Source organism: Schistocerca nitens, chromosome 8 (genome assembly GCF_023898315.1).
Source record: "Schistocerca nitens isolate TAMUIC-IGC-003100 chromosome 8, iqSchNite1.1, whole genome shotgun sequence".
Lineage (NCBI taxonomy): Eukaryota > Metazoa > Arthropoda > Insecta > Orthoptera > Acrididae > Schistocerca > Schistocerca nitens.
This window is the reverse complement of record NC_064621.1, coordinates 419,107,723-419,133,493: the sequence shown is the minus strand read 5'-3', so window position 1 is coordinate 419,133,493 and position 25,771 is coordinate 419,107,723. Positions and strand designations below refer to the sequence as shown.

General features: G+C 40.0%; 1 protein-coding gene across 1 annotated transcript in view; it reads left to right on the top strand.

Moving 5' to 3' along the window:
* Positions 1 to 25,771, top strand: part of LOC126198559 (myotubularin-related protein 10-B) — a 159,782-nt gene that overhangs the window by 95,028 nt on the left and 38,983 nt on the right. The window contains exon 12 of the mRNA XM_049934985.1: positions 20,364 to 20,621. Within this exon, the coding sequence (XP_049790942.1) occupies positions 20,364 to 20,621 (258 nt within the window). The remainder of the gene's footprint in view (positions 1 to 20,363; positions 20,622 to 25,771) is intronic.

Sequence of the window (25,771 nt, the reverse complement as noted above, 5' to 3'; positions counted from 1 at the left end):
TTACAACATAATATTCATGACTTATGCTCCAAAGTATGCAAGGAATAAACTGTGCCCACATACAGAGACTTGAAGTATATCAGTGTGCCTGAACTTGCAGTGCAGGCACAAGAGATAATTTGAGAGACGACTTCCATACCATTCCTGGATGTTAAAGACCAACTCCATGGATGTACTGCCAAAGTAACTATATTACACAATAAATATGCTCACCCAAAGACCAGAAACGTGAAGAGAAAACCTGCACCTTTGGTAACAGAATAGTGAAAACAGATCATGAATCTCAGAGACACTGCACATCGGGCAACTGGGTACATTCTGTCTGGCAGGAAAGTGAATGTAGACATCAGAAAAGAACTGAGAGTGAAAACCATAAATGATCAGATTAAAGAATAGAGATACAACTGGAAGGATTATGACATAGGAATGGAAGATGACAGATTACCCAAAATTGGTGATAATTATTACCCAGTGGGCAGAAGAAATTTAGGAAGATTGAGGAAAATCAACAGTTTCAACCAAGAGGGCATAACAGGCAAATGCCAAATATATGCGGAGAGGAGAAGAAGTATTGTATTAAAAATATCATGATTTCTTAAGTAACTGTGATTTTGATAAGTTTTGTAATTACATACAAAACTCTGGTCTGGTGTAAGAGGACTCCTGAAGGTATTAATCTGTTTGGGTTAAATGAATAAATAAAAAATTATATCTAAAAAGAAAGATGATGAGACTTACCAAACAAAAGCGCTGGCAGGTCGATAGACACACAAAAAAACACAAACACACACACAAAATTCTAGCTTTCGCAACCAACGGTTGCTTCGTCAGGAAAGAGGGAAGGAGAGGGAAAGATGAAAGGATGTGGGTTTTAAGGGAGAGGGTAAGGAGTCATTCCAATCCCGGGAGCGGAAAGACTTACCTTAGGGGGAAAAAAGGACAGGTATACACTCGCACACACACACATATCCATCCACACATACAGACACAAGCAATATGTCTGCTTGTGTCTGTATGTGTGGATGGATATGTGTGTGTGTGCGAGTGTATACCTGTCCTTTTTTCCCCCTAAGGTAAGTCTTTCCGCTCCCGGGATTGGAATGACTCCTTACCCTCTCCCTTAAAACCCACATCCTTTCATCTTTCCCTCTCCTTCCCTCTTTCCTGACGAAGCAACCGTTGGTTGCGAAAGCTAGAATTTTGTGTGTGTGTTTGTGTTTTTTTGTGTGTCTATCGACCTGCCAGCGCTTTTGTTTGGTAAGTCTCATCATCTTTCTTTTTAGATATATTTTTTCCACGTGGAATGTTTCCCTCTGTTATATAAATAAAAAATTAAACGTAGTATACAGGTCGTCCCAGGAAAAATGGTCAGTAATCAGGGATATGACAGGAATGATCATTTGAAGCAAAATACTTCATGTGGACATATGCACAATTCTTGATGGTTTCTGAAACACAACATATTTAATGGACATTGTTACTGTTTTCTTTATTGTTCGGTACATTGCCGTTGTTTACAACATACCATAGTAGTTTGGATGAAGTCAAGACGAATAATTTGATATGGACACGTGGTTTACCAAGTCAGGAAACTACTGCAAACTGGCTTACCTATACCCAACGCAAGCACGTTGCGCAAGACTTTCCATACTCTCTCACTTTCTTTATGCAACCTGTAAGTCCTTGAAAAAATGAATATGATCTTTTTAAAGGAAATTTAATGTTGTTTAATGTTATACTGCAACAAGTTTGCACAAGAGGTCGTGGATTTCGTGTTGTTCAAGAAAAATTTACAAAAGTAACTTTAAATATTTTCCATCTCGGAAACCATTTGGAATAGGGCATATGTCCATATTTAGTTTTTTGCTTCAAATTATCATTCCTGTCATATCTCTGAATATTGGTCATTTCACGTGAGACAACTTTTATATATGGACTTGTATGTTGAAATAATTGTGGGTTGTACATACCATTGTATTTAGTATTCTATGCACCCCATGTAATTAGGTTTTACTTCATAAATGCCACCACCAACAACAACTGTAAATTTAACAGATATAGAAGAAGACATAATAGTTCACCTAACAAGAACACTTGCACAAGAAGAAAACAGAAGAGCAGCAACACAAGGAGGTGACGACTAGAACAAATCAAATGAGGATAGAAAGAATAAAGAGCTGAACTCGGATGAAGGGGTGTTGAGCCAAGAAAGTGAGTTGTAAGCTGTATCACTGTGTCGAGACTGTAGAGAATGGAGTGATGCCTCAAGTTACTGTGTGGTCTGCTCCATGTGATCTCATCCACGAGAGCTAGTTGCCTTGGCGGGGAGCAGTGAGCTAGCTTGCAATACGATTCATAAGAGTGGTGGGGAATAGTGAGTTAGACAGCTGTCTTGCAGTCTGATTCGTGAGAGTGGTGGGGAGCAGTGAGATGGCCGGTGAGAGTGGTAGGGAGCCTGAGCTCTTGGGAGGGGAGCTTTGCAATACACTCCAACCGCATGGTGCCTAAAGGCCACAGCTTCTATGATTGCTGGCAACACATCCCAAGTGCACTGCTAAGTCAAAGAATAAGAAATAATAACTAACTCAAAAGTATGTAAATGTTTATTGAACTTCTGAAATTTGAGATATTCTTCTGAACTCAAGGGCAGAAACATGATGCTGCAGATGTTTTCGGCATTAATGTATTGTACTGAAGCACTTTTCTCATTTTGCCCATTAGCTGCGTGGTCAATGCGGCATGGGTGCGTATGACCCCAGTTGTTTTTTGCGCCCTAAAGCAAAACAAAACAATCAATGTGACAGTTTTTGAGGCAAAGGGATTCAGATTCGATTCCCAATTGGATCAAAGATTTTTCTTTTTTCACGGAAACTGGGCAAAGTGTTGTGTTTACTTTCATAGTGTCATAATTAGTATTACTATTGAGATGGCTGAATGGGTACTGCCTGCTAGACAATAAATTGAAGGGAAAAAAACAGAGCTTCTTTGTTTTTTGATTTCATGGAAAAGATAACTTTATGTACTAGAAAGGTATGCAAATCCACATGTGCTCATGGTGTACACATTTTTTGTAGCTTGGGAAATGTTTTCTTTAGGACGTGGGGTGGGGCACCATTGCAGCAATCTAGAGTAGAGTTTTCATCCTGTTTGTTACAGTCACCAGAGATGCTTTTGAAATCAGATGAGCTACCATTCATTTTTTCTGAATCATCCATCATTCAATATTTTGAAAGAGCTGGCTCTTTGACTCAATTGATGAGCAGACTGTTCATCCCTAGTTGGTAGAGCACTTGCCCGCAAAAGGCAAAGGTCCTGAGTTCGAGTCTCGGTCTGGCACACAGTTTTAATCTGCCAGGAAGTTCCATATTTGGCACACACTCTGCTGCAGAGTGAAAATTTCATTCTGTAACTTCAGCCTCATTGCAGGGGATGATAGAGAGTTCAGAGCTGCTTGGCTGCTGAATAAATGTGGATGCTATGATTTTTTTAGCGGCTATGCAAATCCTCCTCCATGCACATCTTGATAGCAGATATTTCCACCTGGAATACTGGGCCAGCTTCTCCAGAGAGATTTTGCTCTCTAGCATAGGCTGTGCACTGTATACTCCTGCCCCAGTGACTTGCCTTCATCTGTGTTTGAACTGTCAGTAATCAGACTGTCTCGTGCACAGTGTCATGGGTCATTCTATCACTGCTCCCTACTTCCAGTTGTTACATTGAAAGGTTTATTGAAGCAGTGGGAAGTTATTGTATGTAATCCGGCATTTCCCCAAGCATTCCTATATTTACCACATCCCCTATATTGTCATGGGATTCAGGATATCCTAAAGGTATCTAGTTATTTCAAGTTTTTGGCCTATAAGCCCCTGCCGATGCCTCCAAGCACACAGGTGTAAAGGGGGCATGTCCAGCATAGTCTCCATCCCAGCAGTGGGTGTGCCGCTAATCCTGGCTGTTATGTTTAAGAAGGCCAGTCTGTGTACTTTGTCAAGTTCCCTAGCAGCCACCTTCTGTTCTACATTGTTCCACCGTACTTATGCCCCATAAATTATCACAGGTCTTATTATTACTGTGGTGTAAATCCAGTAAATACTTTTGAAATTAAGACCCCAGATTTTTTCACAGGCTCTTCTAGTGCTCATAAGAGTACATTTCACCTGGGAACACATGTTATTTTTATGAGGATCCGGCATTACAAGTAGACACTTCACTACCCCCTCTACTGTATAATTTCATCAAGAAGCTTTGGAGTAGGAATTAAATTCATGAAAAAGAAATAAACAGTTTGAGGTTTGCCACTGACATTATAATTTTGTGAGAAACAGCAAAGGACTTGGAAAAAGCAGCTGAACGGGATGGACAGTGTCTTGAAAGGAGGATATAAGATGAACATTAACAAAAGCACAACAAGGATAATGGAATGTAGTTGAATTATATCAGGTGATTCTTAGGGAATTAGATTAGGAAATGAGACACTTAAAGCAGTAGATGAGTTTTGCTATTTGGGGAGCAAAATAATTGATGATGATGTTCGAAGTAGGGTGGATATAACCGTATTTACTCGAATCTAAGCCGCACCTGAAAAATGAGACTCAAAATACAGGAAAAAAAAAAAAAAATTCCGAATCCAAGCCACACCTGAAATTTGAGACTCGAAATTCAAGGGGAGAGAAAAGTTTGAGGCCGCACCTCCAAATCAAAACAAAGTTGGTCCATTGTAATATGAGACACAATTTAGATTGAATGAATGACGATACAGCTACAGTAGTTTGGTTCGAGTCGTAAGCTTAGCAGTTAAGCTTTACCAGGTAGACATTGCTATGCGTCAGGCGCTCCGTCCGTATTTATACAGGTACCCTTCCTTTTTCACGTGCTTCGTCTGGTTTAAATCGATTGCTTATTTTGCTTTGATCTGATATGTGCCGTTTTCTTTATTATAGGTGTTTATGTCACTCTAAGCTGAAAATGCATTACTGTACTGTGTCATGCATTGTTTGTCGCATTCTGAGAGTTCGTGTTTACGGCCTGTTGCCGCTCGCGGCATGGCTTGCTTTTGTGCACGCTACCGCCGCTTGCAATTAAAAAAAAAAGAGGAATCGTCTCATTAATAAAACGATGGCAAGAGACTGCTATTTGTTGTTACATACACTGCTGCTTTCTTTGATAATTATCAGCAAGAACCAAATAATAGACTGCGTATGATAGAACATGTTCTGAACGAGAGTTAGGCGAAAATTTGTCTCCGTTTCAAAATCTTTGCGGCCGCTTCTTTAGTACGTCAATTTCTGCACAGAAATTAGTCATCTTAGATTTAAAAATCTAGTCAGTTGCCGTGCTTCATTTCTGACTGTATCACTATTAGGCATAAGAATAATACGAATATAAACATGACACGATACGTATATTCTTCCGCGTTTGCTGTTGTCTCACTCTAGTTTCGTAGTTTATTAGGCAGACAGGATTTAAATGAGATAGAAGCAAACACGACAGAATACATGGCAAAATGTTTATATTCGTATTATTCTTATGGTGAAGAGAATACTGCACGAGATTCACATTTCATCAGGTTCCTATTAGCAATCATCTCTTCTCATAGGTAGGAAAAAATTCAGAACTTAGAGTTGGCCATATTGACAAACATCCCAAACAGTCTTGCCAGTTGGATTTTCATAGTACATTGAAATTATGCTACATTTGAAGATGAACAATATGGAATTTGTATTTACTTCATTGGATAATGTATGAAAATGCAGTGGTCGAAACTCGGGGCGGAGAAAAAAAAAGCTCATCTTCCACCCTTTTTTTTTTTTTTTATACTGAAGCAGAGGTTTTGGCGCCAGTATTTATCTTTGTGCCTACAAAGCATGCCTGTGTAGCGCTATATGTATTAGACAGCAGAAGTTAGTCATGGCGGCACCTACCAACATTTTTCAGAACTTCCGCTTACTTTGCACTCGATTCTAAGCCGCAGCCGGGTTTTTGGATTACAGAAACCGGAAAAAAGTGCGGCTTAGATTCGAGTAAATACGGTAAAATGTAGACTGGCTATGGCAAGGAAAGCATTTCTAAAGAAGAGAAATTTGTTAACACTGAGTATAGATTTAAGTGACAGGAAGTCTTCCTTGAAGTATATGTATGGGATGTAGCCGTGTATGGAAGTGAAACATGGACACTAAACAGTGTAGACAAGAAGAAAATGGAAGCTCTCGAAATGTGGTGCTATGAAAGCATGCTAAGGATTAGATTGATAGATCATGTAACTAATGAGGTACTGAATAGAATTGGGGAGAAGCGGAAATTGTGGCACAACATGACCAGAAAAAGAGATCAATTGGTCACACACATTCTGAGGCATCAAGGGATCACCAATTAAGTATTGGAGGGAAGTGTGGAGGGTAAAAATCATAGAGGGAGACCAAAAGATGAATACACTAAGCAGACTCAGAAGGATGTAGGTTGCAGTAGTTATTCGGAGATGAAGAGGCTTGCACAGGACAGAGTAGCATGGAGAGCTGCATCAAACCAGTCTCTGGACTGAAGACGACGAGAACAACAACAAGAAGTCATATCCTGCCCATGGCACTTTCCATGTATACGAGTAATGCTTTGTTCCCTCTCTTTGGCACTGAACGTAATAAACATTTGTTCTGTCAAATACAATTGCTACCTTTTTTCCTTACCACTTCAAAATAATAAAGCAGATTTTTCGAAACTAGAGGGTGACAGCCAATTAAAGTGGAAAATATTATGATTGTTATTCACAAGTTGAAACATTGTCTACAGTCCTGTCAGTAAATAAGAAGTATCATTCAAATTTCAATTAAATTGAAGGAACACTTTACTAATTCTGTTCCCAATTTTATTTACTTATTTTGTCCAAACCCTAACCAACAAAGTACTGTGAGCAAATTGCCTGTATCAGGAAGAAGCAGCCTACAAAGGTGTGTAACTATTGGATTGCAGACCTACCTGTTGGTCCTATATCTTCGAGGTCCATCCACATATCCTTGGTGTGGTAAACTTACCCGACTTTACCTCCAGTGCAGTTGCTAGTATATTGCGCCCTACCATATCAATTCCAATAATGAATTGTTTTAAGACAATTACACTCTGGGCGTGGTTGGTACACATGTAAATAAACAGCAGATATATCTGGTAAAATCCTACACATCAATGGAAAAAAACATTACGACAACAAAAATAATTAATGTAGAGTAATGAAATGTTGGGAATAAATTTGCTAAGTAACACAGTTAAGTGACTAATGCTGCAAGATCACATGTTAATGTAAGCACGAGATAAGCCATTGCAAATGTGAAATCCTGGTGCATTAACTACTGTTGTAACTGCCAGAATGGTAAATGCAAGCTTGCAAATGGACATGCATTGTATGGACAGGTGTCGGATGTCAGTTTGTGGGATGGCGTTCCATGCTTTTTACTCTTGGTCAGTCAATACAGCGACAGTTAATGCTGTTTGTGGATGATGTTGGACTTGTCATCTACTGAAATCCCATATGTACTCGATTGGAAGACTGACTTGGTGATTGAGCAGGCCAAAGCAACATGTCAACACTCTGTAGAACATGTTGGGTTACAGCAGCAGTTTGCTGGCAGCCATTATCAGGTGGGAAAATTTTGTGACGGCCTTCGTAGCGACAACACTTCGCTGTAGAAACGGCCTACGAAGTCACCGCCACACTTTTAATAGCGGGCCGACCGGTCCGCTGGAACAGTGAACAGAAAGATGAAAACCCAAACACTCGGATTAAATGAAAGTCGGTACTTATCTTTATTAACGACAATACAGAACACAGTGGTGAACATGGTCTACAGAAATCTGTCTAGTTCGAGTCGGAGCGGCTTGGTCAGCGTCGGCTGACGACAAACAACAACTCTGCTGCGATGAACACACAACTGACTAGCAGGTACACAATTCGGTGGCGAGTATACAACTGAGCGGCGAATCCAGAACTGTCCTAGCGCTCGCGACTCCAGCGCTTAAGAAGCCAGAAGCCAGCGGTGGCGCGCGCAGACTTGCGGCGATTTCCTGTATCGCTGGCGCTGCTTATGCGGACGGCGTCCGGACTTTGATGCTGTCAACCTTTTTGGCAGCAGGCTCGGTTGGCATTACTGGCTAGGATATAACAGAAAATGCTCCCTTGAATGGTGTTCATAAATGAAATAACTCGCCTTACAGTGGAAATGCTGAGTTGCAGAAAGACCCAACAAAAAGACTGTTGGAAAATTACCTTTCAGCCAACAAGGCCTTCGTCAAAAATAGAGCCCCCCCCCCCCCCCCCACACACACACACAAATATAACCCATATGCACATGGCCACTATCTCTGTCAGCTGTGTGTGTGTGTGTGTGTGTGTGTGTGTGTGTGTGTGTGTGTGTTTGTCTGTTTGTCTGTCTATTTTTTAATAAAGGCCTTGTTGGCCGAAAGATAACTTTCCACCAGTCTTTTTGTGCCTTTCTGCAACTCACCATCTCTGCTGCATGGTGAGTAGCAAGTATCCTTTTCATAATATGTTACATTCCATCCTGGATTTTCCATTGTTTGATTTTGCTGTTGGTGTTGTGGTCTTCAGTCCTGAGACTGGTTTGATGCAGCTCTCCATGCTACTCCATCCTGTGCAAGCTTCTTCATCTCCCAGTACCTTCCACAACCTACATCCTTCTGAATCTGCTTAGTGTATTCATCTCTTGGTCTCCCCCTACGATTTTTACCCTCCATGATGCCCTACAATACTAAATTGGTGATCCCTTGATGCCTCAGAACATGTCCTACCAACCGATCCCTTCTTCTAGTCAAGTTGTGCCACAAACTTCTCTTCTCCCCAATCCTATTCAATACTTCCTCATTAGTTATGTGATCTACCCACCTAATCTTCAGCATTCTTCTGTAGCACCACATTTCAAAAGCTTCTATTCTCTTCTTGTCCAAACTATTTATCGTCCATGTTTCACTTCCATACATGGCTACACTCCATACAAATACTTTCAAAAACGACTTCCTGACACTTAAATCTATACTCGATGTTAACAAATTTCTCTTCTTCAGAAACGCTTTCCTTGCCATTGCCAGTCTACATTTTATATCCTCCCTACTTCGACCGTCATCAGTTATTTTGCTCCCCAAATAGCAAAACTCCTTTACTACTTTAAGTGTCTCATTTCCTAATATAATTCCCTCAGCATCACCTGACTTAATTCGACTACATTCCATTATCCTCGTTTTGCTTTTGTTGATGTTCATCTTATATCCTCCTTTCAAGACACTATCCATTCTGTTCAACTGCTCTTCCAAGTCCTTTGCTGTCTCTGACAGAATTACAATGTCATCGGCGAACCTCAAAGCTTTTATTTCTTCTCCATGGATTTTAATACCTACTCCGAATTTTTCTTTTGTTTCCTTTACTGCTTGCTCAATATACAGATTGAATAACATCGGGGACAGGCTACAATCCTGTCTCACACCCTTCCCAACCACTGCTTCCCTTTCATGCCCCTCGACTCTTATAACTGCCATCTGGTTTCTGTACAAATTGTAAATAGCCTTTTGATCCCTGTATTTTACCCCTGCTACCTTTAGAATTTGAAAGAGAGTATTCCAGTCAACATTGTCAAAAGCTTTCTCTAAGTCCACAAATGCTAGAAATGTAGGTTTGCCTTTCCTTAATCTTTCTTCTAAGATAAGTCGTAAGGTCAGTATTGCCTCACGTGTTCCAACATTTCTACGGAATCCAAACTGACCTTCCCCAAGGTGGGCTTCGATCAGTTTTTCCATTCGTCTGTAAATAATTCGCATTAGTATTTTGCAATTGTGGTTTATTAAACTGATAGTTTGGTAATTTTCACATCTGTCAACACCTGCTTTCTTTGGGATTGGAATTGTTATATTCTTCTTTAAGTCTGAGGGTATTTCGCCTGTCTCGTACATCTTGCTCACCAGATGGTAGAGTTTTGTCAGGACTGGCTCTCCCAAGGCCGTCAGTAGTTCTAATGGAATGTTGCCTACTCCTGGGGCCTTGTTTCGACTCAGGTCTTTCAGTGCTCTGTCAAACTCTTCATGCAGTATTGTATCTCCCATTTCATCTCCATCTACATCCTCTTCCATTTCCATAATATTGTCCTCAAGTACATCACCCTTGTATAGACCCTCTATATACTCCTTCCACCTTTCTGCTTTCCCCTCTTTCCTTAGAACTGGGTTTCCATCTGAGCTCTTGATATTCATACAAATGGCTCTCTTTTCTCCAAAGGTCTCTTTAATTTTCCTGTAGGCAGTATCTATCTTACCCCTAGTGAGATAAGCCTCTACATCCTTATATTTGTCCTCTAGCCATGCCTGCTTAGCCATTTTGCACTTTCTGTCGATCTCATTTTTGAGACATTTGTATTCCTTTTTGCCTGCTTCATTTACTGCATTTATATATTTTCTCCTTTCATCAATTAAATTCAATATTTCTTCTGTTACCCAAGGATTTCTTCTAGCCCTCGTCTTTTTACCTACTTGATCCTCTGCTGCCTTCACTACTTCTTCCCTCAGAGCTACCCATTTGTCTTCTACTGTATTTCTTTCCCCCATTCCTGTCAATTGTTCCCTTATGCTCTCCCTGAAACTCTGTACAACCTCTGGTATAGTCAGTTTATCCAGGCCCCATCTCCTTAAATTCCCACCTTTTTGCAGTTTCTTCAGTTTTGATCTACAGTTCATAACCAATAGATTGTGGTCAGAGTCCACATCTGCCCCTGGAAATGTCCTACAATTTAAAACCTGGTTCCTAAATCTCTGTCTTACCATTATATAATCTATCTGATATCTTTTAGTATCTCCAGGATTCTTCCATGTATACAACCTTCTTTTATGATTCTTGAACCAAGTGTTAGCTATGATTAAGTTATGCTCTGTGCAAAATTCTACCAGACGGCTTCCTCTTTCATTTCTTAGCCTCAATCCATATTCACCTACTATGTTTCCTTCTCACCCTTTTCCTACTGTCGAATTCCAGTCACCCATGACTATTAAATTTTCGTCTCCCTTCACTACCTGAATAATTTCTTTTATCTCGTCATACATTCCTTCAATTTCTTCGTCATCTGCTGAGCTAGTTGGCATATAAACTTGTACTACTGTAGTAGGCATGGGCTTCGTGTCTATCTTGGCCACTAAAATACGTTCACTGTGCTGTTTGTAGTAGCTTACTCGCTCTCCTATTTTTTTTTTTTTTTTTATTCATTATTAAGCCTACTCCTGCAGTACCCCTATTTGATTTTGTATTTATAACCCTGTATTCACCTGACCAAAAGTCTTGTTCCTCCAGCCACCGAACTTCACTAATTCCCACTATATCTAACTTTAACCTATCCATTTCCCTTTTTAAATTTTCTAACCTACCTGCCCGATTAAGGGATCTGACACTCCACACTCTGATCCGTAGAACGCCAGTTTTCTTTCTCCTGATAACGACGTCCTCTTGTGTAGTCCCCACCCGGAGATCCGAATGAGGGACTATTCTACCTCCGGAATATTTTACCCAAGAGGACACCATCATCATTTAACCATACAGTAAAGCTGCATGCCCTTGGAAAAATTACGGCTGTAGTTTCCCCTTGCTTTTAGCCGTTCGCAGTACCACAACAGCAAGGCCGTTTTGGTTAGTGTTACAGGGCCAGATCAGTCAATCATCCAGACTGTTGCCCCTGCAACTATTGAAAAGGCTGCTGCCCCTCTTCAGGAACCACACGTTTGTCTGGCCTCTCAACAGATACCCCTCCGTTGTGGTTGCACCTACGGTACGACTATCTGTATCGTTGAGGCACGCAAGCGTCTCCACCAACGGCAAGGTCCATGGTTCATGGGGGTGTGTGTCATATGACCACGAGAGGACTCCTGCTGTCATACGAAGTTGCACTCCAGACTGTAACTACAGGTGTAGTTCTGGTTTGTGAAGCATGCAGACCAGCTTTTATCTGAAAACAGAACACCCTGCCCTCCAACGAGCTCTCACCTGACATCATTAAAGTTGCAAATAGCAGTTTGAGGTCAGTGGAATGTGCACTACAGGATGTAATCGATTTATACAAGTCCTTTGTGTCACTGTGATGCCAACTGCTGCTCAAATTGCTGTTGTAGATGCAGCATGATGCATCAGAGCCATAAGTGGAATACAGTGGTCTTCCCTGTTGGTAGTGCCAAATGGCTGTCCAGATCCCAGTCTACTTGCATCCATACATTCTCATGACTACCACTGCCAGCAATAATGTACAATGGCTATATTCCTGCCATGTCTTCCTGCAGTATCGCAGAAGAATCATTCAGCTTCTCGTAGCCCTGTTACATGATCCCATTCAAACTCAGTGAGGTGTTGATAATGGTGTCTTTGTTGCTTAAAAGGCATTCTTGACTAACATCAACTCACCACATCCAATCTCAAAGGTAACTAACTCTCATGGCTGTTACACCATGTATTTAAAGCAAACCTGATTTGCATCCTCGAAGTGTCACTACTAGCACAAAAGAAAAAATTATTGGCAAAGCAATTTACAATTTTAAGCCACATCTGTGCTGTGCAGCATATGATTTATGTGAGCTGGCACACGGGGCTTCAAACTACAATGCCAGAATAGTTCAACATCTTCTGGCAATTAATAACCCAATATTTTCCAAGCCACAATAATAACCTAACCCCACCATTTGGAAAAAAGTGGTCATCAACGATGATAAAATCACAACATTAAGACATAGACTGCAGGTGTAATCATGGCACCGTACTTACCAACATGGGTTGGAGTGATTCCATCTCACCTGGCATAAGCTTTGCTCATTTTCTACCATCATTTACCGTATTTACTCGAATCTAAGCCGCACTTTTTTTCCGGTTTTTGTAATCCAAAAAACCGCCTGCAGCTTAGAATCGAGTGCAAAGTAAGCGGAAGTTCTGAAAAATGTTGGTAGGTGCTGCCACAACTAACTTCTGCCGTCAAATATATGTAGCGCTACACAGGCATGCTTTGCAGGCACAAAGATAAATACTGGCGCCAAAACGTCTGCGTCAGTAAATAAATAAAAAAAAGGTGGGAGATGAACTTTTTTCCTCCGCCCTGAGTTTCGACCACTGCATTTTCATACATTATCCATTGAAGTAGATACAAATTCTGTATTGTTCATCTTCGAATGTAGCAGCGTTTCAATGTACTACGAAAATCCGAATGGCGAGACTGTTCAGGGACGCTTGTCAATACCGGCAACTCTACGTTCTGAGTTTTTTCCTACCTATGAGCATAGATGGTTGCTAATAGGAACTTATGAATTGTGAATCACATGCAGTATTCTCTTCACCATAAGAATAATACAAATATAAACATTTTGCCATGTATTCTTTCGTGTTTGCTTCTATCTCATTTAAGTCCTTTCTGCCTAATAAACTACGAAACTAGAGTGAGACAACAGCAAACGCGGAAGATTATACATATCATGTCATGTTTATATTCGTATTATTCTTATGCCTAATAGTGATACAGTCAGAAATGAAGCACGGCAATTGACTAGATTTTTAAATCTAAGACGACTCTAATTTCTGTGCAGAATGTAATGTACTAAAGAGGCGTCTGCAAAGATTTTCAAACGGAGAAAAATTTTCGCTAAACTCTCGTTCAGAACATCTTCTATCATACGCAGTCTATTGTTTGGTTCTTGTGGATCATTATCAAAGAAAGCAGCAGTGTAAGTAACAACAAATAGCAGTCTTGTGCCATTGTTTCGCTAATGAGACGATTCCACTCTTTTTTTAATTGTAAGCGGCGGTAGCACGTACAAAAGCAAGCCATGCCGCGAGCGGCGATAGGCCGTAAACACGCTTTATCAGAATGGCATGACACAGTACAGTAATGCATCTTCAGCTTAGAGTGACGTCAACACCTATAACAAAGAGAACGGCACATATCAGATCAAAGAAAAATAAGCAGTCAATTCAAACCAGACGGAGCACCTGACACATAGCAATGGCTACCTGGTAAAGTTTAACTGCTAAGCTTATGACTGGAACCAAACTACTGTAGCTGTATCGTCATTCATTCGACCTAAATTGTGTCTCATATTACAATGGACCAACTTTGTTTTGATTTGGAGGTGCGGCCGAAAACTTTTCTCTCCCCTTGAATTTCGAGTCTCAAATTTGAGATGCGGCTTCGATTTGGGAAAATTTTTTTTCCTTGATTTCGAGTCTCATTTTTCAGGTGCGGCTTAGATTTGAGTGCGGCCTAGATTCGAGTAAATACGGTAAGTTGGTTTAGATTGTCAAGAATGCTTTGTCAAAAGCAATCAAATTCACTTCCTAAGCAACTTTGCTCCATTAGATGATGTAAAATCAACTTGAGCAAAAGCAGGGCGTCCTATTTCGTGGATGTGGAGCTGACATTCGTCACAAGTCCAAGCTCTTCCAACACCACACTCATTCTCCCTAACAGTCGCATGTCGTCCCTGCTGCTGCCCATTATGGATTTCAGTGACAGCAGACCATCCACTTAAGGAATATTAATTCTTCTAATATTATAACAGCTTAAATCAGTGGCTCCGGTGAAGGCTCTCTCAGACTGACATATGACATAATTTCTCCTCCCTGCAAACTCTGACAATTCTTAGCTCTATGATGGGCTATTGTTCCTTCCCCTTCTGCGTTCTGTTGAACTTTTCTACCAGATTGTAGCTGAGGGATATCTGTCCCTGCAAACTAAGCTGTATTTTTATTTCGACAACTGATAGTATTCGTATGCCAGCTTTCAAACTTTCAGAAGCCATAGTCTGAATTCCCATCACATTGACTTGTTTTTTTTTTTTTTTTTTGTGGACACCTTTGCCCTTCTCCATGTCAGAGGCTATCTGCAGCCACCACCAGCTCTCATGAATTCAGATAATTAAACTCAATTAAAATTCAAATATAATATCATTCTTCACTCAGATCATGATGCAGCTTTCATTAATCTCACTCTAATAAAATCTTACCTGCATCTACATGTGATTCTACCACACTCCTTCTCTCCGTCCTTATTTTAGTTTACCCACTTATTATAGCTGAGATGATCTTGCACAGTGAGATGACATACCACTGCCACATTCACACTGTTCAGGAACTCAAAGAGATAGGAAAATAAATTGTTAGCATTCTTGTTTCAATTCATTGTAAGAGTAAATTTCAGAAAAATCAGATAATATGGTCATTGTTACTTTGTTCATCTAATGTGACGATGCAAATTCATAATAAAATTAAGCTAGTACTTTGATAGTAACCCAGTAGGAACTACCTTGACTTGTTCTGGGTCTGTCCAGCAGAACATATGCCATGCCTGCTAATATTGACAGAATGTCCTATTTCATCATAATAGTTCTCTGAACAAATGGCACTCGAGTAACTAGAACTCTTAGAGCACAACTCTGAGAGCGCAGCTGTGGCAGATGTCTTTCGCTAGCTCCTGCCCCATTGCACCTCATGCCTGGGAGTGTGACTTTAATGCAGTGTTGAGTGAGACTGAAGGCTGGGATGACTGGGTGTAGTGTTGATCAATTCATTCATGATGGTCATCAGATTACAATGAAGGGATTGTGTGCGCATATGAATTTTTTGCTGCAGTCTTAAACAATTTATTATCCAACCCCAGTTATCGCAAAGTGTCCTGCAGATGTTAACACAAGACCAAAAGAATCACCGAATGCCAATTTGTCAGGATCTTTTGAACAAATATGAGGCTGAAGGCAACAATTTTCTGAAAGCCATCATCACTGGAGATGAGACATAGTGTCACCACAACTTGGCAGAATGTGAGTGATGACATTTGAATTCTCCAAACAAGACACGGGTACCTGCAAGGAAAGTTATGTTCAGTCTTTTGATGTAGGCAGGAGGCTTTTCTTCTGGATGGTGTGGAGCCTAATGCAGCTATCAAGTCAGAACACTACAAGTTGACACCAACGAGGCTGCAAACCTGAGTTTTCATAACAAGGCCAGATATGATGACAATCGTCCACTTGCAACTTTATAATACCATGACCCACAAGAGTTTTGCAACTGTGGAATTCATTGCTAATTTTAGCTGCACTGTCTTATCAGATTTGCTATAGAGCCATCATTTAGCATCTTCTGACTTCCATCTCTTTAGGCGTATGAAAGATGGACTGTATGGCCAACATTTTCCAGACTCCATAGCTGTCATCAAAGCTGTAAGATGGTGGCTAGCCTCAGCTTGTTCATGTTTTAAAAGAGTACGGCATGCAGGCTCTTGTTCATCATTATCAAAAGTGCATGACAAATGACGGTGACTAAGTAGAAAAAAATGACAGTATTTACATGAAATCTAGCTGTATTTAATTGCGTTATTGTAATTTCTTTATGTATGTAACTTCTGTGAAAACAAATGGGAGGCATTAGAATCAGAATGATTCTCATAGAAACTGAAACAATTGGAGTAGTTACCATAGCATTAATCTCACCACATACAAACAAAATATTCCATAGCAGATAGTAACCATTACCTTTTATATATTTATGACTGACTCCTGTGAGCTACAGTCAGTGTGATACTGGACAACGTGGTCCCTTACTTGTTAATATGACCTGATGGGACGTCCGCAGCTCGTGGTCGTGCGGTAGCGTGCTCGCTTCCCACGCCCGGGTTCCCGGGTTCGATTCCCGGCGGGGTCAGGGATTTTCTATGCCTCGTGATGACTGGGTGTTGTGTGATGTCCTTAGGTTAGTTAGGTTTAAGTAGTTCTAAGTTCTAGGGGACTGATGACCATAGATGTTAAGTCCCATAGTGCTCAGAGCCATTTGAACCATTTTGAACCTGATGGGACGCGGTCATATAAAAGTATTTCATACATTTATTTACACCTCCATTGTGTGGTTTTATGATCTGGAAAAGACTCGAGATTTGATGTGGAGTTACGGTATTCTTAGAGAGTATAATATATGGGTTATAGGAGATGTTTGCACATTTTAATACTGTTTTGTTTTGGACAAGATACTTCCTCTAGTGAGTCATAAGTCGTGCACTGTCAAACCATTACATCACTCCCCTAAGGTACTGTTTAGAGCATAGTTTTCTCTCTAGAACTTTCAGGAATGACATTTAACTCTCTGAAAAGTCATGGATGTTAATTTCAGTTTTGTGTGTCTCATCCAGCTGGGAATAAATGACAGACTTTAGATTTTAGGCTAAAATATCTTCTGTATAGAAGGTAAGCATTAAAAAAATGTGATGTGAATGTAAAATGACTCGTTCCACATCATTAGGATCTATTGTATAAAATGATCCATGGAACATGTAACTAACTAACTAACAACCAGGAGACATGGTTTCCAGTTTTAAAGGTCCGTTTCCAGTTTTAAAGGTCCAATAACATATGAAAATTACGTAGTTTCTCTTTAATAGATTGTGTAGATCCACAAACAAGTCAAGAAATCATGAGATCACATCAACAATGTAAGTGGAAAGGAGCAGTGGATGAAGAAATAAAAGCTCTGTAAGACAGACTTGGGCTTTAGAACCACTCCTTGTAAATGGATTTGCAAAATAAAAAGGGAGTGGTGACAGTTCCATTGATAAATTTAAGGCTAGACTGGTAGTAAAGGATTTTTCACCAGAAGTTTTGATTATTAACAGAGTTTTAAGATACGTATGTTCATTGTTCAATAACTAATGAGTGTTTCTCCAAATCAGAATACGAACCTTATAAAGATATATGTGGGTACTGCTTTTTTGTATGGTGATTTGGAAGTAACCATCTATATAAGTGACCTGCTTGATATAATGAAGGCTATTTCATTTGAAGAAAAGTCTTTATGATCTAAAACAAACTCATCATGCTTGGAATAGAAAATTCAGCAAGTATGTTATTGAAATGGGGTTTGAAAGAAGCCTCTCTGTAAAGCTCAGAGGTTCCATAAAAATTTAAGTTCTTTACACTGCAGATGAACTTATTAGCTTATATATCCATAAGTAATTTGAAGAAAAAGTTCACTGCCAGTGCCTGGAAATCCATCAGAAGGAAAATAAGTGTATACAAGTCTGTCAGTTTCATTATGTAAAAAAAATTGAGGACAAGGAGACAGAAGAAGGGTTACTTCATGGCTGCTCTGTACGGGCAGTTTTCTGACCTGATATAGTATATCTGGGTATTGTGATATAATCCGAGTGAATTGAATCTTTCAGTACATGATGGGCACTTCTGAATGTGGTTTTATGTAGAAGAGAAATGTTAACATTGGTTTTCTGAAGTGTTATACAGTGTTACCAATTATGATGGTAATCTTTGTACGATTAATAGTTTACATACTTGAGTAAGACAAATGAGAGATACGTTGAACTTTTTCTTGCTTTACATGCTCATAAGTGTAAAATTGTGCATATCACTAAATGCAAAATTGTAGCTGCATGTGACTAGCATACCAGTTTTTCAAAATTGGAATCAAGGTACTTGTACAGATACGTGAATAAAACCATTTGTGGGGTTTAGTAAGGGAGTAATCACTTAGGCTCAGTCATATACAAAGCAGGTGACAGTCTTTGGTTCATTGGTAGAAAACTGAGAAAATGCAGTCTGTTTACAAAAATCTTGTGTGACCCATCATAGAATATTGCTCATTTGTATTGGACCCATCCGAATACGACTAACAGAGAATACTGAACACATACAAAAGAGCATACAAAAGCCTACTTACAAAGTTGTAAGAACTAGTATTCTGTGAGGAATCTAGTAATACCCTGCAGCTCCCTAAATATCACTCCCACAGGGGCTGCAAAGGCACAGATGTATTTGAGCAGCCATTCTTCCTATGCTCAGTGTATACAGAACAGAAGAAAATCCTAATATGTGGCACAGTGGGGAAGTATCTTCTGCCATACACATCTCAGTGGTTTGCAGATTATAGATATAGATATATAAGTACATATGAAGTTATGCAGAGATATTGCATCCCAGTAATGTGGATGAACAAAACGTTCTATCTAGGAATATTGGACACTGAGTTCACCTTGAGGGTATTGAGCTTATGATTAGAAGTATTAGTGCTGCCCTGTACCAAGTCTTTTTGTTATGATTTCTTGGAATGTGTTTCATTTGTCTACCTTTGAATGGTTGTTTCTGACTTGATCATATGCAGTGATAACATTAGGAATCTTCCCAAGAAAGCCACAATTGATTCTCGGTAATATTAAGTTTGATGGAGTAAAAATAACAGGTGTGTGTGTGTGTCCCTCAGTTGGAATAAGTATACCCGTCTGTGCATTTAAGGATGGCAGCACTTGCATTGTCTCAGTGGGATAGTATTTTAGTCTCCTTTGCATATAGTATTTTCATTGTCTGACACAGAACTTTGTGGATATCTTTTTGGCACCAGAGTGAGTGAGACTTTAGAAACGGAGAGAAATTTATTATATGCTCCAGTGTGCTCAGTGGAAACAAACTGTATAACAAATGAACACAACAGAGAATAATTCAAAACAATTGAGATTATATTGAACTTTTGCAAAAGTGCAGGAAGGAATATTTAACTATGTAGCAGTAACAGGGCATGTTAGAATACAGGGAGATGATGCAGCTGACTTATAGCGGAGATTCATTGTGGTGTGGTGTCTAACCTACTGGTGTTATATCACAGACAAATGGAAGGATCATACGTCTGTGGAAAAATAGTAGCTGTAAGTGGTGATTAACAAATTGTGGCTTGAGAAGTCAAGAACAGAGCAATGGAGGTCCACAGTTGGAAGAAAGTTATTCTTAAATAACTTAAATGTTAGCTCCTAAACACACAGTTCTGTATTTTGGTGAGGCCATTGCAGCATTTGCAGCTTTTTATGTATTGCTAGAATTAGATGTCTCAAGTGATGCCTGATGGTAGATTAATCCTTTGATCATTATGAGAACAGTTTTTTGTTTACTTGGGTTCCTTTCCTTTATTGTTGGGACAAGTGTAGTGATCAGTTCTGAGTGGATCAACGCCACCCGTTTGAAGTGAAGCACTGCAAGAGAATAATTAATGACATTTTGTGTGTGTGTGTGTGTGTGTGTGTGTGTGTGTGTGTGTGTGTGTGTGTGTGTGTCTGTGTGTGTGAGAGAGAGAGAGAGAGAGAGATATCTAAGTTCAAAAGTAATGAATTACTGTGTGCTGTTTAGTGTTTATGCAATCATCTTCTGGGCAGAACTACTATGTTGCAGTGAACGATTATCATTAAACATAGAATTTTTCATATGGTAGTGGAAAGTCTTGATATAATACAAACTATAAAGTTCTGTTGGTTTATTTTTTCCTTGAATAAATGATTACCATTTTTACTTCATGTATAACAAATTGCTTCTTCCAGGATCCACAAAATCCATTAATACTCCGCAGTGTTTGGGACTGGGATGAGCAGTTCTCAGAAGCACGAGACCAAGAGCTGTTTCACAATCCGCTGTTCAGGCGGCTTTCTAAGTCGTCTGTTTCTCCACTGTCACCTCGCTGTGGAGTTTCATCGTTGCAACTCTGGGCACAGTGCTATTATCGGTGGCTGCCACCACTGGAGATAAAGCGAGGTGGTCGTGTGCAAGTTGAAATAATTACTCGTGCTCTTGCTGCACAGGTCAGTGCATTGTATATTTGACTGATATAGTACAACTTTTAAATAAAATTACAACAATTTCACTTTTTTTTCCTTTTTGAGATTATGATTTATAAATATTGATTCTGGATTCGCTGTCTAATTGCTCATGTTGCAAATGTTCACGTGAACCTTTCTTTGAACATATAACATATTCATTTTTTGTACTGTCCATATTAGTTTAGGTATGTAAAATATTCCTTTTGACATTTCCAACTTGTGAATGCAGCTTTTTGTTTATTCTTTGCTGTCCAGATTTCCTTTTTAAGCATATCAAACTTTTTTAGCTATCCTCATGGAGACTAACTTTGATATTCTGCACCTACTGCTTTGTTTCTTTGGATCTATGACTGCACTGTTATTTCCCACTCCAGCTCCTCAGTCTTTGTAACATTCCTTTATTCTCATTTGTAAAGGCCTTTATTTTTTATACACCTCAAATTTTACAACTCAAAACATTTGTAGGGGAGCTCTATTTACATTAAGGTCCTATCACCTTGATGTAATAAGTTAGTTAATTACATCTTCCATACAGCATTTGAATGATTCCTGTGTTCCTAAATCACTTAAGGTAAGTCAGTTATACTGATCTGTAATCTCAAGTCTTATTGCCGTCTTCCCCTAATCTAGCAACCATTACTTAAAATTAAACATTTCATCCTCCATTCTTGTTAGATGATGCATATTAGGTGTCATAAATTAATTCTATTTTTAATTTTGTTTGGCCCATCTGTAAATGGTTTTTTCCATTGAAAAAATTTTGTGCCACACTACTTCCAGCAGGTTGTAGCTGGGAGATAAAACTCCAGAGTTTGTTCTAAAAGGCTGTCTGGTGTGGAAACATAGCGATAATTTAAAATTTGTGCCAGACTGAGACTAACCTGGATTTCCTGTTTGTCATTAGTAGTTTCCTTAACCATTAGGCCCTTTCGTGCAAATCTCCATTACATTGCTGGTTCGGCATATCTGAATGGTTTGCATTGATACCATTTAGAGTTGTTGTAGTTTCATTGATTTCATCTCCGTCAAACCATTCATTTAATTTCTTCTTCATCCAGTTATGTTTATCTTCTCTTATGGGTGTAGCAGTCGTTGCTTGAGAATGTTTCATTTCTGTTGTTGATTAATCTCACCAGTTATTTCCAACACTGATAGACAAAGTATGATGATTACTTTACAGCTTTTATGTCAGTCAGTGTATGAAGAAGCCCTAGACTTTGGGCCCCACTGCTGCTTTAAGCAGTTAAGTTCTCACGCCAGGTACCAGATCCTTCTGTGCCCCTGAACTTGGAGCCTGTGTTTGTAGGTGTTTTTCCCTCCCCACTAATGATAGACTGTGATTAAACAATGTAACTGCAATGGATATTATTGTCACCAGCCAGCACTAAAACTACTAATGTCCTCCAGTTCTTTGATCTGTGTTGCTCTCTGAGAAACATATTTCATTAATGACCATTCCATTCCCTAACCTGTTGAGGTGATCATGCTTTCTTTTTGAACTGTACTGGCCCTGAGAGAGCACCTAGTGAGATCTGTACATTAGTTTTTACAGATGTCATCAGTGAGTGGACCCACAGTATCAGTGAAACTGATATCAGTGATCAGCATTTGTAACATTTATTTTCTTCCAGGCAGGCACTGACTTAACGTTGAGATGACTACCTTAATCCATCATGTTTCTCCACCCTTTCTCCTGCCTGGGGATTACAGTGCACATTACCCCATGTGAGTAAGTGCCACTTCTTCTTGTAGAGGCCTTGCAGTTGATTAGCTTCTTTCTTATCTTCATATGTCTCCTCTCTATGACTGTACCTCTAACCACTTTAGTGCTGTCCTTGGCACCTTTTCAGATGTGGACATTACAATATCTTCTCTCGATCTCATGGCTTCTCTACAGTGGGCACTACGACGTCACCATCCTTGTGAAATTTATTACGTTCAGGTGATCCTGTCACCTTTTTTATCACCACCCAATAGACCCATTACTGTATTGAGGTCCCCGAAGAGCCAGTTGGTATTTGTATGCCTTTGCCATTACATTTGTCCCTTCTCCAGCAGATTGTATCAGAAAGGTTGTTGAGATGTCTCTGACTCGATCACCCACATTAATAGAACTACTGTGCCCCTTTCTATGGGATATCTCCATCAGCAGCTGGTTGTGTGGTGGACCAGAGACGTGGCACAGTACTATTCAGGACTGTCATATGGCCCTGTGATATCTTGAGTGACTTCCTTCACATACCACACTCATTGCTTTGGGGCTCCATGCAAAGCCTTGCTACCAAATTAAGCACAGTAAGGAGTGCTGGGAGAGCTATGTTTCCTCTGTGGGAACATATGCCTCTGGCATAGTGGTCTGACAAGCTTTTTCTAATTGCCAACATCTCATTTGCAGATTTTTTCAAACTATGCTAGACACAGCAGTCTGACAAGCTTTTTCTAAATGCCAACATCTCATTTGCAGCCTTTTTCAAACTATGTAAGGCATACGACACTTGTTGGCACCACCACTTTTTACTTATCCTCCAAGATTGGGTTTTCAAGACGTGCTATCAACTTTTATCTGCCAGTTTTTATCCTTCCGATTGTTTCAGGTTGGAAGTGGTGCATCGCTCGACTCCCCATGGGTCCGAAAGAACAGTGTCTCTAAGGGCTCAGTGCAGAATGTTACACTCTTCCTAATGGCAAAGTGACATCTGTCAAACTTGTGGTTACCACTGAACTGCTTATCAATGGCTTTTGATTTTTGTACACCTGCCAGTCAGTAGCCTTATCTGAATGCCAGTTCCAAGGAGCCATCTGGAGGGCCTCTGCTTGGACCCTTTCCCATGGCCTTCAGTTTTCTCCCACTAATTGTGAGTCACGTATTTCTGTCTTTGTACCACAGTTCATCTGAAACTGCAACTCTGTTTTGGTACACAGTGGTGCACAATTCCAAATTTTGTGACTCCTCTTTGAAATAATATGACTTGACTCCACCATATTTGTTACTTTAAAACTAGCTGAATGTGGAGATTAAAGCTTTCTACCTCCTTGCCCACAGCTCTTGGGTTGCGGAAAGTGCTGTTCTACTTCATTCTTACTGGACATTGGTCTCGTCTTGATTGGACTATGATTGAATGTATGGTTCAGTGCTACCTTCATCTCTGAAATTATTGGGCCCAGTATATCGTTGTGGTGGAAGACTGGCCACTTGTGCCTTCCAGACCAGTCTCATAGGCAGTCTGCTTACCGAAGTGGGGATCTTACCTCTGCACTTCCAATTGTATGAACTCGTGCTATTCATACAACTTACTAAATTCCTTTTCATACAAGGGATGTCAACCATCCAATGCCCACTTTGAATATGTTTATCCGTCACAGTGCCCCTCTGCTGGATCCTCTGCCTTCTCCATAGCTCCCTTAGAGTGTGCTCGCTGTGTATTCCTGTGCACTTGTCCTTGGTTAGTATCCAGACAATGAATTAAGTCTGGTCTGTTTCAGGAACCTCAATTTCAGTCACTCCTTCCTGACCTTTCTGTTTCTCTGAGTTCTTTGGAAGTATGAGGAGGTGCTACTGTCATTTACTCTGATGGCTCTAAACCCTTGAACAGGATGGGAAAATGTTGTGTTTATGCAGCAAAACTTCTAACATTAACAGTGCCCTATGTTTTATTAAACAGATCTCCTTCAATCTTGTCTCAAATTCTAGTAACTCACTGAACAGTCTCCAGGCTACTGATCTCTCTGGTCTTAGTCATGCTGTACTCCGATTTGTGATTGACATTTCAGTGAGTTGAGTGGAAAGGCCAGCTGCCAGCCAATCATAGTTCTTTCTTCAGAGCCACATGGTCACTGTGTTACCTGTTTTGTAGATACATGCAGAGCCTTGTCTAGCATATCTGGTTGCATGCCGGCAACACTTCCCATCTCCACTACGATTGTCAATCGCGAAGCTATTTTAATTGGAGAATACCTGCTCAGTTGTCTTTGTCTGGATACCTGTTCATGTGGGTATCTTGGGAAATAAGCTGCCCAACTTGTCTAACTGTTGCTTTTACAATTTCAGACCGAGAGTTGCAGGGGCAAGTAAGGCCTGTACACAATTGGAGATGGAACATCATCTGGTGGCCTACTGCTCCCTCTAATAAACTCCATGCTGTCAAATAAAATACGGCTACATGGCTCCTTTTGTTTCTTATGTATGGAATCCACCGTCCTATGTCATTCCCGCATTGCTCCTTCCAGATTAACCCATAATTCTCTCCTAAGTACTGAGCAACACCACTTTGTGATTGTGGAGACTTGCAGAGAGTAGCTCTCATCCTGGTGGAATGCCCCCTCCTACTGTATCTCCATGCCTTGCATTGCCTTCAGTGTTCTTTGCTTTTAATGTTGACAACATTCAGACAGGTGGTTTGGTTCTTCATTTACTCCAAGAAGTTGGATTTTATTCTCATATCTAGCATTTTAAACTGCATTTGGGGAGGGTTTGGAGTTGTTGGTGTTGGAATATCTCCTCCTCCCTATAATGAATTCTCTCTACTTTGGAAATGATGAAAGTATGTGTGAATGCAGCTTGCCGCTAACTTGGTGTAATGTTTTGTCTGTACAGAGGTGTATCTGTCGCCTTTATTACTCCTTCACTCTCACACATAAATCGGTACAATAAAGTCAGGGCTTCGTGGTTTATATGTAGGCTGATCCGTGGAAAGACAGACATACAATTATGCTAATGGAGGATTCAGAGTAATTTCTCGAATTTCATTCGCTCTCTCTCTCTCTCTCTTCCTCTCTCTCTGTCCTTTATCTGTGTACAGTTTAAATATATTATTTACGTGAAATCATCCTAGTAGAATCTCTGGTGGAGCCCTTCGTCTTAATATTCAGCGGCTGGCTTGCTGGAAAAGATCTTTACATTTGTTATTATTATTAAGCGCTGCATTCAGTTGGGAAAATCGATCGTTTGAACAATTCGTTCAGTTTACAACAGATCTAAAATTTCAGATGTGGACGAAGCCTTTTTGGACGATTTATAAAAAGCTCCGAGATTGCAGGCTCTCTTCGTCACAGCTGAAACTTCCCAATTAATTACAGGGCCCAGACAATCATCAATGATTCAGACAGAGAACTCATTCATCATTCACTCTAGA